Source organism: Phoca vitulina, unplaced genomic scaffold (assembly GCF_004348235.1).
Source record: "Phoca vitulina isolate PV1807 unplaced genomic scaffold, GSC_HSeal_1.0 scaffold13, whole genome shotgun sequence".
NCBI lineage: Eukaryota > Metazoa > Chordata > Mammalia > Carnivora > Phocidae > Phoca > Phoca vitulina.
In genome coordinates, this window is record NW_022589716.1 from 7,895,670 (window position 1) to 7,913,917 (window position 18,248).

The 18,248-nt window shown below is 51.0% G+C and overlaps 3 protein-coding genes across 6 annotated transcripts in view; 1 reads left to right on the forward strand and 2 right to left on the reverse strand.

The window, feature by feature from the left end:
• The window catches only part of RNF123 (ring finger protein 123), a 28,584-nt gene extending 27,916 nt beyond the window's left edge, over positions 1 to 668 (forward strand). For all 3 annotated transcript variants that reach the window (XM_032411300.1, XM_032411298.1, XM_032411299.1), the window contains exons 37-39: positions 45 to 139; positions 269 to 354; positions 449 to 668. In XM_032411300.1, the coding sequence (XP_032267191.1) occupies positions 45 to 139; positions 269 to 354; positions 449 to 572 (305 nt within the window). In that variant the 3' untranslated portion in view covers positions 573 to 668. The remainder of the gene's footprint in view (positions 1 to 44; positions 140 to 268; positions 355 to 448) is intronic.
• A 24-nt stretch (positions 669 to 692) lies between these two features.
• GMPPB (GDP-mannose pyrophosphorylase B) lies at positions 693 to 3,260 on the reverse strand. The gene is made up of 10 exons (XM_032411303.1): positions 3,140 to 3,260; positions 2,891 to 3,024; positions 2,684 to 2,764; positions 2,544 to 2,592; positions 2,248 to 2,390; positions 1,878 to 2,036; positions 1,713 to 1,791; positions 1,511 to 1,638; positions 1,242 to 1,424; positions 693 to 1,158 (listed from the first exon to the last, which is right to left on the reverse strand). The coding sequence occupies exons 2-10, from the start codon at positions 3,017 to 3,019 to the stop codon at positions 1,027 to 1,029; spliced, it is 1,083 nt and encodes a 360-aa protein (XP_032267194.1). The 5' UTR covers positions 3,020 to 3,024; positions 3,140 to 3,260; the 3' UTR covers positions 693 to 1,026.
• Positions 3,261 to 3,619: 359 nt separating this feature from the next.
• Positions 3,620 to 18,248, reverse strand: part of IP6K1 (inositol hexakisphosphate kinase 1) — a 55,518-nt gene continuing 40,889 nt past the window's right edge. The window contains exons 3-6 of one of the 2 annotated variants that reach the window (XM_032411305.1): positions 13,775 to 13,985; positions 9,649 to 9,830; positions 7,408 to 7,583; positions 3,620 to 7,045 (exon numbers count right to left, since the gene is read on the reverse strand). In XM_032411305.1, the coding sequence (XP_032267196.1) occupies positions 6,512 to 7,045; positions 7,408 to 7,583; positions 9,649 to 9,830; positions 13,775 to 13,985 (1,103 nt within the window). In that variant the 3' untranslated portion in view covers positions 3,620 to 6,511. The remainder of the gene's footprint in view (positions 7,046 to 7,407; positions 7,584 to 9,648; positions 9,831 to 13,774; positions 13,986 to 18,248) is intronic. The other variant, XM_032411306.1, reaches the window with a different exon arrangement.

Consider the following 18,248-nt stretch of genomic DNA (forward strand, 5'->3'; position numbering starts at 1 on the left):
GGTTCGAGGGCCACGTTGGGTCTGACACCTGCTACCGCCCGCAGACACAGATTACATCAGCGCGGAGGAGCTGGCCCAGGTGGAACAGATGCTGGCACACCTGACCGCTGCCTCTGCCCAGGCAGCTGCTGCCTCCCTGGTGAGTGGGCGCCGCGGCATCCGGCTGTGCACCGCCCACATACACGCTGGCCCAACTGTGCACGCTACGTAGGCTCGTCTCCTTGTCTGGGCGTCCGGCCCTGCTCACCCTGCGCTCTGCTCCCTGCAGCCCACCAGCGAGGAGGACCTCTGCCCCATCTGCTATGCTCACCCCATTTCTGCTGTGTTCCAGCCCTGTGGCCATAAGTCCTGCAAGTAAGTAGGCCCCATGGGCGCAGGGGGCTGGGAAAGCGACAGGGATACACAGGCCCTCCTCCTCCCCCTCCTCCCCTCCCCTCCCCTGTTCTAGAGCCTGTATCAACCAGCACCTGATGAACAACAAGGACTGCTTCTTCTGCAAAGCCACCATCGTGTCTGTAGAGGACTGGGACAAGGCGGCCAGCGCAAGTACCACCACTTCCTCAGCCGCCTAGCCCGCACGGCAGCAGCCTCCAGCCCTGAACTCAGACCCAGGCTGGGCCCTATTTATGAGCTTCCCCTTGCCCTGTTCCCCATGACCCCCCCGCCGCCGCCGCCACCGCCACCACCACCACGTCCAACCTTCTTGCCTGAGTGTAACCTCACTGGCGGGAGCCCAGCTGTGTCCTGATTGTGCCTGAGCTTGACTTCCAGTCAGGGCCACAGTGAGCATTAAATTATTATTCCATACAGCCCTGGCCCGGCCCTTCTTGAGGGAGTGGGCTTTGTGGGGTATGCCCAGCAAGGAGCCTGCCAGATTATGTCCATGGGAGAGGGCAGGCGTCCAACCGCTTCAGCCTCGTCTAGTCCTCCCAGAGAAACGGCGAGTCCAGGGCCTTCTGATGTGTCACACCAGGGCTCCCCCTGCCAGTGGGGAAGTGGGGACTCGGCCGGCCCCATGGTATCCCCTCACATGATGATACGAGGCTCCGGCACCGACTCGCCGATAGACTTGTGGGGCAGCACGCTGGCGCCATTGAGGTAGAGCTCGTCGTTAACGATGACGTCTTCCCCCAGGACCGTCACGTTCTCCATGCGCACCTCGGGGGAGGGGGGCAGGCCTGGTCAGCAAGGCAGGCGCGCTCCCTGCCCCTCTCCCCGTTCGGCCCAGCCCCTAGACTTACCCACTGGCCCACGCGGCAGCGCCAGCCCACAATGCAGGACTCGAGCCAGGAGTGGGATCGGATGTGAGCATCTCGCAGCACTGTGCACCGCCGGATGCACACGCCATCCTCCACCACCACACCAGGACCCAGGCTCACGTTGGGGCCGATGCTACAGTTCTGGCCGATGCGGGCACTTGGGTCCTAAGGACAGTGGGGAAGATCCAGTGAGGCATTCATCTCCCAAGCCCGAGAAGGGGCATTTACGATGGGCCGGGCGGGGGCCTCACCACCAGCACGTTGCCCACAATGCCAGGGCCTGAGCATAGTTGCTCAGGCTGCTTCTGTCGCAGGGACTGTAGGAAGAGGCACATGCCGGTGAGGAAATCCTTGGGCTGCCCTATGTCCATCCAGAAGCCTGTTGGGAGGAAATGCATCAGGGGGCTCAGCCCAGCCACACCACACCCCTACCCTGTGGCCTCCCTGCCTCACCCTGCAGCTCCATGGCATATAGCTGCCCCTCCTTGGCCATGACAGGGAAGATCTCCTTCTCAATGGATGTAGGCTGCAGCTGTGGGAGTGGGCAGCTTGTGAGCAGGGTCGTGGTGGCAGGGGCCTGCCCTACCCCAGCCCACCCCGCAGCTGGCTTCCACACACCTGGATGCGCCGCAGCACTGCAGGGCTCAGGATATACATTCCTGCGTTGATCTTGTTGGACACAAACACCTGTGGCTTCTCCACGAAGCGATGAACGCGGCCTGTGTCAGCCTCACATACCACCACGCCATACTTAGAGGGCTCCTCCACTTTGGTCACCTGAGTGCAGGGGGAACCTCAGGCCCAGTCCAGGTGTGTCTGAGCCTCGATAATGCATACTGTCCTAAATCTCGGGCTGTGCCCCAATGCTTAAAGATACATACGGTACAGCTTTGCACCCACAACACAAGGGGATGGTTAAAGGCTGGGCAGCGGGAGAGGCTGGGCATGGGGGACAGGCGTGTCAGAGAAGAAAGATCTGGTCCCTTACCAGGATGGAGCCCTCCTGGCCGTGGTGCCGGTGGAACTGCACCATGGCTTGGAAAGGGAAATCGCAGATCACATCACTGTTGAGGACGAAGAAAGGGTCCGCAGTCTCAGAGAGCAGATCACGGGCAAGTGCCAGGGGCCCAGCTAGGAGAGAAGGACAGGTCACCATCTTCCCCGGGGGGGTGGGGGGGTAGGCGGACAACTGAGCCCCTGGATCCAGGCTCAGCAGACCCCATCCAGGCTGGGTCTTACCCCTTCCCAGGCCCTAAACCCTCCCCGCAAGGGACTTTTACTGACCTGTCCCCAGAGGCTCTTCTTCATGGGACATGGAGATTCGAATTCCCAGCTGTAAGGGAGAAGCCGCCTGTCAGGTGCCTCCCACCAGGGTGGGTGGTTGCGCGGGGAGCGAAGAAAAAGATCAAAAGTCCGAGCCTCACCCTCTGCTCCTGCGCCTTCATTTCCTTCTCCAGCACCTGAGACATGTAGCTCACGGCCAGAATCACGTGGTCCACGCCCGCCTGTTGTACAAAACAGCGCCGGCCGATAGAAGGGCTCAGCCGGAAGGTACGGGCGTCCGCGACCCCCAAGTGCTAGCCGTCCCTCGTCCTGCCAGGTCCCACCGCGACACCGACCCCGGGTCTTACCGCGGCCAGCGCCTCCACTTGGTGCAGCAAGATGGGCTTATTGCAGAAATCCACCAGTGGCTTCGGGATGCTCAGCGTCAGCGGCCGCAGACGCGTCCCATAGCCCCCCACCAAGATCAGTGCCTTCATCGCGCCTGCGGGCGGCCGGAGAGTGAGTCCCGGGCTCCGCGGCCCGGCCCGCCCGGCCGAGCCCTGCCGCGCACTCCCGCCGCCGTGCCCGGCCCCGCGCCCTTCGCCTGCCAGACTGACCCACTCCGGCTCTGCCTTGGCCGCGCAGTCCGCCGTGACGCCGGCCCGGGGCTGCACCCAGCAGGACGCGACGCCAGACGAGGGCGGCTAGCCCCGAACTCAGGCCGGACCTAGGCGGGCGGTGACGTGAGCCCGAGCCGGCCAATCGGCTGCCGTTGACGTGGCACGGACGCCGACGTCGGAGCGCTGAGGCGCGGCGTTCCGGCAGACGTAGCCAATAAGAGCCCGAGCGCGCCCGGCTGCCATGGGGACCGGGCCCCGGGCCCCGCGGGTCAACTAACCATTGGCGGATCCAAAGGCGGAACTGGCGCCAAGGGCGAGGCTTCCTTCCCGACGGGTGCCAGGTCCGCCGCCGCACGGGCGCTTCCGGCCCCGCCCCGGGACGGCGGCTCGGGGGCGCGGCGGAGGGACGCGAGCGGCGGTCGGGCTGGGCCTGTCCTCGAAGCCGCGGGACAGCAAAGACGCGGACACACCTCAGTTTCTAGCGGCTTTATTTTGACATACACGACCTCAGACACAAGCGGGGCGGGCAGCGCTAGGTGTACAGAAAGGGGCGACCCGGCGCAAGGCCCGAGCACCCCTCCCCGGCACGCAAGGTCCCGAGGAGATGCAGCTGGCCCAGCCGCGGCCGAAGCCGAGAGTGGAAGGGGGCGCAGGCCTCGGGCGGCGTGGGCAGGTTTGGGCGGCTTCCGGGAAAGCAGAGCAGAGAGCGATTCCTAGAGGCGAGGCCTCACAGTTCCCCGAGAAGCAAAGGAACCAGGTCCTTCCCAGGGTGCTCCAATTTTTTTCCTCATTAAAACTTTTTTTTAATCGGCAAAAACAAAACCAAATTGAACAGCGTTAAAGTTCCAAGCAATCTGCATCTAGGGGGCGTGCACGTGGACAGATGTGCGCGAGTGAGCAGCGGCTAAAGAACTAGCCCAGGCCTTTGGCCCCTGGGGAAACCCCCACACCCACTGCACAGGCCCCAGTGTGAGGGAGGGGTGGGGTCCCTGGCAAGTTGCTACACTGGTCCCCTTCCTCATTAAGCACCGCCGGTCCCACCCCCCCCCCCCGGGGGGGCTGGTGTCTACTTGGCCCAGGGAAGCACTAGAGAGGGGGGTCACTTGAGCACCCCAACCCGTGATCCCGCGTTGCACTTTGGTCCCAAGTTGGGGTTTGGGAAGGCAGGGCCTGGCAGGGACAGAGCTCTCTGACAAGGAGCAGGCAGAAGGAGTAGAGGCAGAGAGTGTGTGTGTACACATGCCCACCACCCACCAGGTAACAGAGCTGGGTCTCCAAGTGTCAAAAGTGCTGAAAAGAGGGATCCTGCCCTGATGGGAGTAGCAGCAAATCCCAGGCCCTTCTGCTCTTTTTAGTGCCAGGAAAACGCTGAAGATAGTGGGTATAGTCTCTCTATGAAGAGCACAACGGGGCAGCATGTGCTCCCAAAATACAGGAACTCAGGAGGCACAGCACATCCCCAGGCTGGAGAGGTTCAACTAAAGGGGGTCCCAAGTGGCCCCTGACTCTTGGTCTTCGCCTCTGCCCTGCCAGGAAATGCCAGTCCAAACGAATGAGCTACTACCCCCCTGAAGCCACAGAATGGTACAGGAAAGATGGTCGTTACTGACCAGAAACAGGCAAGTTGTCCCTCCCAGCCCCAAGGAATGGGAACCTGCCCACTACTGGCACCAGGATCAGAGGGCTGAGAGAGAGACGGGATCCATCAAGGAGCCCATTTAAAATGTGTGAAGCTGCATCTCTAAGGAATCGGAAAGTAGTCCACCACTTCCAAGGCCTCGACAGGCTGGCAGGCTTACCTTTAATGCCCAAACAAGGACATGCCCAAAGTGACAATGACAGTGGCCCTAGGCTCAGAGGGGAGGGCACTAACCTTGGCAATGGCTAGGTGAGTGCAGTGTCACCTCCTGGCCACATGTTCGAGGTGGCAGGTCTCTGTGCCATTAAGGGCTGGCGGCAAAAATTATTAAAAACCACCAGAAAGATCACCCCTTGGGCCTTCACTGTACCACTGTCCACGTGGTACTACACACTGCCAGGCCCACAGAGAAGGTGCTGGGCCATCCGGGAAACACCTCCTACAATTCATTTGCTACCAATTCTTTGTAAAAAGGTCGCACCTGCTGACAACAGGCACTGGGGCAAAAGCTCACCTCAGAAATGGCAGGACAGAAATCAGTATTTACTAATGAACAAGGCTACAGCCCAGGAAAAAGATCCCAAGAGACAAGGGCTGGCTGGGAGATGGACAAATGGACAGACTGATGGATCCCAGGACTGATAAGACGAAACTCATTAGCAGAATCTGGGCACCTGCACCCAAGGCCCAAACAATGTCTCTATGAACAGACAAGCTTCAAGCTCTCCCTCACAAGACTGGAGCTCCTCACAATGGGTTGCTGCCTTGAGCTTAGCCTGGAGAAAGGTGACACCCTGAGCGGACCACAGCCCTTGAGCCCTGGGAAGGGCAGCCCATCCAGAGGCAGCACAGCTGCCCAAGCTAGAGGAAGAAGACTCCCACCCACAGCACAAGAACTGCAAATACTGTCTAGGCCAGAGCCACCAGACGCCCTGAGGCCTGCTGGGACACCGACTCTCCTCGGCAAATAGAGCAGGGACCCCCTTCAATGGGGCAAGAAGGGGTGGCCTCCTCAGGCAAGGGATCTCAGTAAGAAAGGCTGGCTGGGGTGTGCAGGCAGGAAGAGGAGCAGGTTCAAGTGCCAAAGAGTGCCTGGGGATCCCAGGGCCTGCCCTCTGCCATAAGCTGGCTTCAGCCCAGCTTCATGAATCTAGCCTCATGCCAAGTCAAAACCGAGAAGGACGGGTCCAGCGATGTGCAATTGGCCCTGTGCTACCCAGGGGCATGTGTTAAAGAGCTGGTTGATACCCATGCCACCAGACTAGGAAGTCCCCCAACAGATGGGCACCCAATCCTCTACTGGTGAGGGACAAGGGATGAGTGAGCACAGAGGGGCCCTGTACCAGCCCACAGCTTCACCCTAAGACCAGCAGGGCCCTGCGGCCACAGACGCCAAAGACCTAGGCAAGAGAAACCAATGTCCAAGGGTACCCTGTCCCTGCTGCCAAGCCCATCCACCAGGGGCACCTCTTCCTTTCTAAGTCAGCCTGGACACAGCAGTCAGAGCCGTAGAGCTAAAGGAGCCTGGCTGAGAGGATGTGTGTTGTGCCCTCCTTCACTTTATATATATGGATTCCAGGCTACAGCTAAAAACATTTCTTTTAGTTTACACCAAAGAGAAATATAACCCTTTAAAAGCAAGTCTGTGTGTCCTCACGGCGAGTTCAGTCAGAGCAATGGTCCCTGCCTGCGGGTGGAGAGAAAGGGGTTCTGGGGGCCCAGGGCCGGGCCTACTGGTTCTCGTCCCGCATCTGTTCCATGATGCTGATGAGGTTCTCTAGGCCGAACACATAGCCTCGGTCCGGCCCGTCATGCACGGTGGGGTCATCCCGGAAGCCCTTGAACGTGCTGTGTGCAAAGTCGATCATGCGGACATCCACCTTGGGTGGAGAGGAGGGGCCGGCCTCAGGGCTGGTGCTACTGGGGCTGGTGCTGGGGCCACAGGGTGGCGCCCCCTCAGGGAGCCCCGTATCCAGGTGCTTGAGACGCATCTCGGCCCGGCGGTCCAGGAAGGACTCTGCCCGGCACTCCCTGCCGTCGTAGATGACAAGCAGGGAGCTGGAGTAGAAGCGATAGGAGGCCTGCCGCTCCAGCACAGCTTTCAGGCCCCGCAGTTTGCTCAGGATGGGCTCAAAAAGGTCACGCCTCAGGTCCAGGCCGTTGTGCAGGTACTGATAGAGGGCGTTGCGGAAGCCTTCAATGGAGAGCCCGCGGCCATAGTACTTGTTCCTGCAGAGGTAATGCCCTGTGTCCAGCTGGTACACCTGAAAGCCCAGGAGACAGAGCGGGTGAGCACCAGGGAGGTCTGATGACCTTCGAGTGCCCTGGGCAGCCATTGTCTGGAAAGTACTCCTGACCAGCTTGACTCGTCCCAGTGTCAAGGCAACAGGCTCTCACAGAGGTTCTGGATCTGGAGTCCAGACTAAGGTCACCAGGTAAGGCCTAGAGGGCTCAGGGAACATACCTATAAGGACGCACTCGGCACCCTGTGGGGGACTCACCCTCTCGGAGGGGATTCTGGACCACTGTGGGCCCGGAGGACACCTGGCAAGGGGAGCAGGCAGGTACATGGGCCACCCAAAACACGCGGGCAGCAGCAGTGAGGCTCTGGCCAGGGGCAACTCACCTGCATGCCACAGACCCTGACACCCAGCGTAGCTGACGTACTCTGCTCGCACTTCCTCATCTGCCGGGCCGCCTTCTCCGCGGATGCGTCATCCCCGTGCTGCCGGGTGCCCATCTTCAGGTCCAGCACACAGGGGTACTTGAAGTGGTGCACCACGTTCTCAAGCAAGAGGAACTCTGGGCCGTGGTCAAGGAGAATAACAGCCACACTCACCGTCAGCCCCAGCCAGGAAACCACGACCAAGTTTTTCTACAAAAGGGGGCATTCTCTTCTAATGTGATCTGTATTCACCTCACAAACTCTCAAATGTAGATGTCACACCACTGGCTTACTCATTCTTTTCAAAAATTTTTTATTGTAGCAAAATATACATAAAATGGACCATTTTCACTGTGTTTAACTGTGCAGTTCAGTGGCATTAGTACATTCACATTACTGTGCACATCACCGTCCATCTCCGGAACTTTTTCATCGTCCCAAACAAAAACTAGAAACTGTACCCACCTCACACTATCTCCCATTCTTCCTCACGCCCCCACCCCCAGTAACTACCTTTCTAGTTTCTGTCTCTATGAATAGGACTATTCTAGACACTTCGTATTGTGTCCTTTTGTGGCTGGCTGTTTCACTTAGCAAAATGTTTTCAAGTTTTATCCAATTTGTATGTAGCATGTGACAAAATTTCATTCCTTTTTATGGCTGAAAAATTTTCCGTGATATATATATATATACCAAATCTGCTGATGCCATCATTTTTATTTTTTTCTGTTTTATTCTGTCCTGTAGGCATACACAAACTAAAGAAGATCTGGCAGATGTGCATACATGCCTGGCACCATCAGTAAACCGAGGCCCTCCTCCAGCCGTACCCCACCGAGGCCTAAGAGAAGGAAGACCCTTTGCGGCACTGCTACCAACATGAGAAATCCAGTTTAACATTCCTGAATGGGAGTCTTAGAAAAAGGTGGATTTAAAATTTCTATCCTGCCTTTTTCTGACTAACCTTCAAACCAGTGACTACATATTTAAACTTATCCTTTGGTATTTCTAGAACCTTCTGCTTAAAATGCCTCTACGGTCCTGGCTGGCTGGATGGCATTTATATCCATGTCCTCATTTACATCTACTGTCTGCAACCATCCTGGATAAAGGTATATAGGCTTGTCACATCTGTCAAAAGTCACCAGGGCCCACAGCCTGGACCTCAATTTCGTACTGGGGGACGAGGAAGCAATCACATGATCTTGGACGGTAAGATACTTGGCATCACTTGACGATGCACATATTAGCATCGCCTAATTCTTTAAAAAATAACTTACAGAAAACGATTAAATTGGCCTTTAATCAATTTCATCACCTGCTATAACCTATAAACAAGTGGCAATAAAACTTAAAAAGGGCTGCAGAAACACCTCACAGGGCCGGAGAACATGGGCTCTTGAATTCTGCTGTGGCCACTCACGGGCGTGGGCACAGCACCTAACCCCCCTGTACTCCCATCTCCTCATCTATAAATGGGCTTCGTCAACACTTTCCCCCTCAAGAGACTGTTCTGAAAACTGAGTAAACAGAGAGGGCTCAGCACATTTCCCCTCAGTTTCCCAGTATTAGTTATTCACAGTCTACTGCTTCAAACACTAAACAATCATCAGAATTCCCATTTTATAATACTTTTTTTTACTTTTACCATCTTAAAGACTATTATACATTGTTTAGGTATGGTGTTTATCTTAGACAAAAAAACCCCACATATCACTTTGTAATAATTACCTTTTGGGAGGGGAAAAATATATGTGTGCACACGCACACACACACACCCAGATCCTTGATTCTAGACATGCACTGATAAATACAGTAACCACTAGGAACATGTGGCAATTTAAATTTAAATAAATGTAAAATTCTGTAACTCAGTCACATCAAGCACGTTTCAGTTACTCGGTGTGGCCAGTGGCTACCATACTAAACACAGATACACATACCTCCACTGTCCCAGAAGGTTCTACCAGACAGCACCCTTCTGAACTGCCAAGTTTAAGCTTCAGGCTTACCAGTCCCGAAAGGCAGAAAAAAAACGTGTCCATAAAACAAGGAAGGACAAGGAGCCTATGAAAAAGGGAGATGAGAACAGGAGGGGCTCCTGGACAGAGAGGGCCTCGGCCATGGTGCTAGGTGTCCTGACACAGGACCAACCCACGGTCCCAGCAGGGGGCACTGCTGAAGGTGTAGTAACAAGGATACTGTAGAGCTTTCGGTCCTTGGACTCAGAGCGCATGCGGCTCAGCTGCTGCTTGTGACAGCGCAGACTCCAGGGATTATGGCTGATCTTCTCAGAACTCAGACCGCTGTTGCCGTCCAGCATCTGGAAAGGGACGTCTGAGTGGCTGTGGAGCTCCACCTTTGGACTCTTTGCCTCCTGGGGGCTAAGAAGGAAGAACAGGACACACTGCTGAGGGGCTCAGACAAGTCACCCTCTGGGGTCTCGGTGCACAAGGTGAAGGAGGCCTCAATCAGGTCTCATCTGCCACCCATGGGCCCTGCTGACAGGTGGCACAGGGGCTCCGGACGCATGAGCGCATAAAAGTGAGTAATAAGTAGTAGTTATACTTGTGTCTCTGAAAACTGTCTCAAAAATAATTCTTGGCATCAAATTATGTGATGAAGACACCACTCCAGATGCATTAGGAAGGCTATTATAAAAATCAACTGGAACAAGTGTTGTAGAGGATGTGGAGAGACTGGAACCCCCGCACACTGCTGGAGGGAATGCAAAATGGTGCAGCCACCGTGAAAGTCTGCTGGTTCCTCAAAACGCTAAACGTGGAATTATCCAATGATCCAGCCATTCCACTCCTAGGTCTGTACCCAAAAGACCTGAAAACAGGAACTCAAACAGAAACCTGACACTCTGTTCACAGCAGCATTACAATAAACAAGAGGTGGAAACAACCCAAGTGCCCATGAGAGCATGAACGGAAAAACACAATGTGCCATACCCTACAGTGGAGTAGCGTTCGGCAGTAAAAAGGGAGGGAATTCTGCCACAGGCTACAACCTGGATGAGCGCTGAAAACATCTTGCTAAGTGCAATAAGCCAGACACAAAAGGAGAAATGCTGTAGGGTTCCAGTCGTCTGAGGTAACTGCACATTCACAGAAACAGAAAAGAGAACGTGGTTGCCCGGGCCTGGGGGGGAGGGGAATGGAGAGTTATCCAACAGGGATGGGGCTGCTGCTGGAGATGAAAAGCAGCTCTGGTAATGGGCAGTAGTGAGGGCCGCACGACAGCGTGCGTGTGTTTAATACAACTCAACTATACACCGAGAAAAGGCGAAAATGATAAATTGACAGGTGTACTTTACACTTTTAAAAAATACAAAAATTGATGAATGTAGAGTTTTACACTTAATAAATAGAGGATGGAGCATGGGATGCCACTGTCAAGAACATGAGTAACTATCCTGTTTGTGTCCACATCTACAACCGAATTTTTAATACGACTGAAAGAAAGCATCTGCGGACGCTGTCCGTGGGCCTGCGCAGCGGGTGCCTGGGAAGCGGCAGAGCGAGTGAGCAGCTCAGAGCAGAGGCGGGCGCGGCAGCTCCGGACAGATGCCACCGTCCCCTCCTGCCTCGGTGGGCGCGCGAAGTCACGCAGAGCCGAGCTAACCACCAGGCCTAGCGTGCACTGGAAATGCGGGCGCTCCCGCACAGAGTGGCGGGCAGGCTGGGCGAAGCGGCTGAGAGACCCAGGCAGACCTTCCCAGTCCCTCTGACCGGAAGCAGAGCGGCCGCTGGTGCCTCTCGGCGTGACGGAACTCTCATGTTCTTCTGGGGACGGCATGGCTGAGGCTATTCATGGACGCCTTTTTTGTGATCCCCTTTAAGAAACAACAAGGTTGGGACGGCTCGGGGGCTCAGTTGGTGAAGCGTCTGCCTTCGGCTCGGGTCATGATCCCAGGGGCCTGGGGTCGAGTCCCGCATCGGGCTCCCTGCTCCACGGACTCCCTGCTTCTCCCTCTGCCTTTGCCTGCCACTCCCCCTGCTTGTGCTCTCTTTCTCTCCCTCTCTCTCTCTCTGACAAATAAATAAAATCTTAAAAAAGAAAAGAAAAGAAACAACAAGGTTTACTAATCTGCCAAGTAAGCCCAGATAAGTTCTCTGTGCCTGCTTGGGGAACCCGTGCCCCTTGGCATCACCCCTGGTGTTACAGCTCTGGTCCTGGTGAAGAAGCAAGCTCCACTCCGGGAGGTAACTCAGAGCCTCTGCGAATAGGCCAAACAGAGGTCGGGGCCTGCAGACAGAGCTGTCACTTTCAAAGCAGAGCCCTGAACTCGGACACAGGCAGACTTTGATGTTATTCTACGTACACTGGCTTTTCATCAGATGATTCATGGAGCAACTTCTATACCTTTGGAGACCAAAAGAAAGCCCACTCTAAAGAGCTCTTGAGAGAAAGGCATTAATGCCGGCTATGGGCTGGAGGACTTGGGGAACATTCCTTGTCACTAAGCTTAGGTCCCACCTTCATCAATGAAGAGGAAGCCCCTTGGGGAATGACAAGGAAGCCCTGAAGAAGTGCTTCCACAGACTGGAGTCTATTTTCCACAAGAACACTTAATACCTGGAGACCCTCCTTACTACAAAATGGGTATTTCTCTCCTTGCATCAGGGATGCAGATCTGGCTAGAGAGGGCCCCTGACTGAGGACACGGGAGAGGACACATCACACACTCAGGCAGAGTCTCATGGGGTTCTGTGCTCCTCGATGTGCATCCTCTTCCATCGATGGGAGCGAGGAGCGCTGGAAGGCCCTCGGCTCACAGCTTCAGCAGCCAGGGTGAGCAGCACGTGTTGCTGAACTGATCTGACATTAGAGATAAGCTGTGTGCTGCCACATCTAAGAAAAGTCCCAAATCCAACTTTTGAGTCACAGATCTTATTCACTGAAACTTATTTTTGAGTGAAATAATATACTTAAAAAGAATTTTTTTTTCTTAAGTAATCTCTATACCAACGTGGGGCTCGAACTCAACAATCCTGAGATCAAGAGTCATGTACTCCACCGACTAAGCCAGCTAGGTGCCCCGAAATTAAATATAAAGTAATTTAATCATACAATTTTTATTTCACTTTGTTCCAGGAAGCTCACATTACTTTTAATTTCTTTTTTTTTAATAATTCAGTGGGTTTTTTAAAAATATATATTTACAAGGTTATAAAATATCACCACTATCTAATTTTTAGGACATTTTATCACCTCCAAAACAATCACCATTAGCAGTCACTTCCTATCCTCCTCTCCCCCCAGTCCCTGGCACCCAATAACCTGCTTACTGTCTCATGCGTTTGTCTATTCTGAACATTTTCTATAAATGGAATCACATTATATGTGGTTTTTTGTGACTGACTTCTTTCACTTAGCAAAGGTTTTCAAGGTTCATTCCCACTGTGGCTCGTATGAGTGTGCCATTCCTTTTTATCACTGAATAATATTCAGCCTTTATTCATCCATTCATCAGCTGACGGACACTTGGGTTACTTTCATTGTTTGGCTGTTAGGAATAATGTTACTATGAACATTTCTTTGCAAGTTTTGTGTCTGAATGTATTTTTTCAATTCTCTTGGTATGGGCTGCTATTCCCAGGAGTGGAATTGATGGGTTTAGCTTTCTAAGGAACTGCCAAATAACTGTTTTCCAAGGTGGCTGCACTATTTTACATTCCCATCAGCAATTTAAGAGGGTTCCAATTTCTCTACATCTTCATCAACACTTTTATTGCCTGTCCTTTTGATGACAGCCATCCTAGGAGAGTTCACATTTTTTGCATAAAATATCAAGAAACATAACTCTTTGTAAACTATTTTCCTAATCTATAAGAAAAATCATTTCCACTGTAATAAACTAAATTTTAGGTGCAGGGAAAGGGTTAAGAGCTGATCTCAGAGTCTCAGAGAGGTCAAAGAACCTCTTCCAGAACCCTTAAAGAACACTAGTCCAGTCTCTCACTGCCTTTAGGCAATCCTACAGGTCAGAAAGCAGATGCAACCTCACTGTGGCCCAAGGCATTTCAACCTCATGTGTGAGACATAACAAAGCTGTAGTACACAGAGCACCCACGGAGAGTCCTTGCTTCCAAAGGGCTGAGAGACCTTCACTCTCTCTTGACCAGCTCCATCCATCCTCAGAAGGTGGCATCACTGGGGTAATGTGACACGCCCAGGTGGGCAGCCAACGAACACCAGCCATCTTCCCACAACCTTGAGCCCTACTTCCCCAGGGTATGTCAGGACTCTAGAGATGCCTCGAGTGTTTGTGCTGCTAGGACCAGACGTGCACCTTCAGCCCTGCTCACCACCCCCTTACCTCTCAGAGGTTTCAAGGGACAGGCTGGCTTTCTCCTCCTTGTGGTCACTGCCACTGCCTGATCGGTGCAGGCTCCGGCGGGAGTGTTTGCGCCGAGGTTGCTCCCGCTCTGGTGTGTCATCCTGCTCCACAGTCTCACTTTCCACATAAGGGTAGGCCACCAAGTTGATGTAACCATCACTGTCTCCCTCAAAACAGACAGACACCACGCCTGTTGAAAAAAAGGCAGCTAGTCAACAAACGTCTACACAGGCTGGGTCTATGCAGCACAGACTGCTGGTACTTGCTGTCCCACAGCACATCACCTGCCTGAACCAACTGAAGATGAATGTAGGAACAATGACCAACAGACACCTTTCCAGAGCACAGCTGACCACGCATCCCGACTCAAAGTCTGCTACTTATCCTCTGACCGTGGGTAGATCATGGGTAGAGCGGGTATCTATTTCCCACTCTCTTCTATAGCCCCGGCACTTCCAGTGACTGACTTCTGTACCATCCAAACTGCGTGTGCTGGAGACACCCACACCTGACAGGACTTAACCCTCTCCTTATTTAACTGTTCTCTGATACTGCCATGTCCTGTGTCGGCGTCTCAATCTGTTTCCCTCTGCCTGGCGGTGCCAGAGAGACATTAAGACTTCTCCCTGCAAAACAGTCCCCAAAGTAAGTCTTCTGCCCACACTAAGCATCAGGTTTTCTAACCTCACCAGACAGAACCTCTGCTTCACCAAACCACCGGCACTCCTAAGTTGAGACACCTTTCTATTCTCCGTGCTTCACTCAGGCAAAACAGTTTATCGTGTCCATTTTTTATCAACCAGGTTGTTCGTAGTTTCTTCTGAATCATTACCAAAAGAGTTAAAACACAACACCTACAAACCTAGCTCAAGGTTTTTTTTTTTTAAGAAAGAAAAGAAACAAGAAGAAAGTAAGAAAGAAGCCCAGGGGCACCTGGGTGGCTCAGTCGGTTGGTTAAGCATCTGACTTCAGCTCAGGTCATGATCTCGGGGTCCTGGGATCGAGCCCCATGTTGGGCTCCCCGCTCAGCAGGGAGTCTGCTTGTCCCTCTCCCGCTGCCCCTCCACCCCACTCATGCTGTCTCTCACATAATAAAATCTTAAAAAAAAAAAAAAAGAAAGATAAAAGTCCAGGCTGCCTATCATCTAACTTCCACATCCAACCTTCTGTCAGCTATTCTCTTTTCACACACTTGTGTACAAAATTGGCTCTATAATCTGAACATAAGTGAGAAGCTTTTATAAATAAGTCAATATGCCAGACCAAGAATATCCTTCTCTTTGGCCCATTTCCTTCTCCAGGTAGGCACTGCCTCACTCCCTGGGCCCTTTTAGAAAAAATTCCTGAAACATGAAATTGATTCTTTTTTCTTACATTCCCACCACACTGCTCAATGTATGCGGCACTTCAGTGGGCCTCACCCCTGTACCCTGGCTGGTTTATGCAGATGGCTGCCTCTCCTGCAGGTATTCACCTCTGTAACCTCCTCTCTTTGTCTTCACTAAAACCTCAACTGTTCCGGCCTGAATGCCCTCTGGTCTGCAAGCTTCTCGGTCTCCTGGGCTGCCCCTTATGCTCTGACCTAGAGGGTCCTCTAGGCCTGCCACACAGCTGTCGTGCTGACCAGCCTGAGGGTCGTTCCTTCTATCCTTCTATGGTCTTCTACTTCTCCCCACTCTTGGTTTACTCCTTATTTGAGTGGAAGACATCTTCAGGTCGATTTTCAGTCCTTTGCAGGACTTTATTCTGCTCCAACACCCGACTGACTGAAGACAAAATTCTATGTAGTCTGTAAATAAAGACAGTTCTACTTCTTCCTTTCCAATTGGAATGCATTTTATTATTCACTATCTGGCCTAACCACACCGGCCAGAACCTCCAGTAACATGTTGACTAGAAGTAGACAGCATGAACATCCTTGTCTCGTTCCTGATCTTAGGGGGCAAAGCAATGGTTTCGTCGTTATGAGGCTAACTGGAGGTTTTTCATAGATGCCCTTAGTCAGGTTGAGGAACTGTCCTTCTAGTCCTAGTTTGCTGCTGTTGTTTTATCAAGCAAGAATGGATGCTGGAGGGGCACCTGGGTGGCTCAGTCGGTTAAGCATCTGCCTTCAGCTCGGGTCATGATCATGGGGGTCCCAGGGTCCTGGGATCAAGCCCCATATCGGGCTCCCTGCTCAGCGGGGAGCCTGCTTCTTCCTCTTCCTTTACCCTTCTCCCAGCTCTCTCTCAAATAAATAAATAAAAATCTTAAAAAAAAAAAAATGGATGTTGGATACTGTCAAATGCTTTTTCTGAATCTGCTAAGATATAGATGGTTTTTCTTTTTTTAGATTATTAATATGGAAATTCCATTTAACCTTTGAATGTTAAACCTACCCTGCATTACTCAGATAAACCCTACCTGGTAATGATGTATTGTCCTTTTAATATATTGTTGGACTCAGTCAACTAAAATTTTATTCAAATTTTTTACATCTAGATTCATGAGGTCCATTTATTTTCTTGTAGTGGCCTTGCAGAATGAGTTGGGACATACTCTTTAAATTTTTTGGAAGAGTTTCTGTAGAACTACTCTAAGTATTTCTTTCTTAAATATTTGGTAGAATTCATCAGTGAAGCTGTGTGGGCCTGGAGTTTTCTTCACTAGAATGCTTTAAACTCCAATCTCAATTTACTTGATAGCGCTATTCAGAGACTCCCATTTTTTTCTTGAGAGTTTTCAGTTTGTATCATTCAAGAAACTGTCTCTTTCATCTGTGCTGTAGAAGTTATTGGCATAAAGTTTTTCATAATATTCTTTTACCTTTAAATATCAGTAGACTCTACTGACAGCATATCTATCATTTCTGGCATTAGACGTTAATGTATTCTCCTCTTCCTGATCAGTCTAGCTAGAGATGTTCTCAAAAAAATCAGCCTTTGGTCTTTGGTTTTTCTTGATTTTCTTAATTTCTGCTCAATTTTCTCACTGAATTGTCTTTTTCATACAGATTTGCATTAATTTAGATATAGATATATATTCTGGAAACTAATCCTTGATCAGTTATATGTGCTGTAAACATCTTTATCCATTTTCTTTGAAGGTGTATTTTGATAAATGTAAGCTTTAAATTTTATATGTCAAATATATCATTATCTCCTTTACGATTAGCTCTTTTATTTTTGTCTTGCAGGCTCATCTAAAGCTATACTGGAAATCTGCCTTTCTCCTGAGGCACACACTTTTGAGTACCCTGACAGAGCACAGGCAGACACAGAGCATCACACCTGCTATGAGGAGAAATGGTTGTGCTGTGGGTAGGCCAGGAAAAAGCTCTACCAAGAGTAGATGAGACTTGGTAATTAAATGAGCCATGCAATCGACCATTAGATTAAGGAAAAAATATTTTTGATTCTGACTTTTTTTTATTTTTTTTAAAAAGATTTTATTTATTTATTTGACAGAGAGAGACACAGCCAGAGAAGGAACACAAGCAGGGGGCAGTGGGAGAGGGAGAAGCAGGCCCCCCGCAGAGCAGGGAGCCCAATGCGGGGCTTGATCCCAGGACCCTGGGACCATAATCTGAGCCGAAGGCAGACGCTTAACGACTGAGCCACCCAGGCGCCCCTGATTCTGACATTTTTTTTATGTCATTACTCACACCTAGGTAGAATGCAGACAGGAAAATGAAAATCAATGATCTTTTAATTCATCTGATATAAGTCCTAACTTTCTTGGCATTTGTAAGACTAATTTCAATAGACACTAAAGATCACATTTGATGAAGGTTTTGTTATTTTTTAAAATATACTCTTAAAAATTATAGTAAAAAATATGTAACATAAGTTTATCATTTTAACCATTTTTAAATGTACAATTAGTGGCATTAAGTACATTCACAATGTTGTATATGATTATCATTATTTCCAGAACTTTCTCATCACCTCAAAGAAAAAAATCTGTACCCATTAAATAATAACTCCCCCTTTCTCCCTCACCTGAACCCCAGGTAACCTCTAACCTACTTTTTCTCTACAAACAGGCCTATCGTAGACATTTCATATAAGTGGAATCATGTCATTCTCATCCTTTTGTGTCTGGCTTATTTCCCTTAGCATAATGTTTCCAAGATTCACCCATGCTGTAGCCTGTATCAGAACTTCATTTCTTTTTATGGCTGAATACTATTCCACTGGGAATAGGTATCACATTTTGTTTATCCATTCATCTGTGATGGACGCATGGGTTGTTCCCACTTGGGGCTATTGTGAATAATGCTTCTGTGAATATTAGCTTATAAGCATCTGTTTGAGTCCCTGTTTTCAATTCCTTTTTTTAAGACTTTATTTATTTATTTTGAGAGGTTTTTTTTGTTTTTGTTTTAAATATCCTGTTTTCTTTTTTTTTTTTTTAAGATTTTATTTATTTATTTGACACAGAGAGAGACTAGAGAGAGAACACAAGCAGGGGA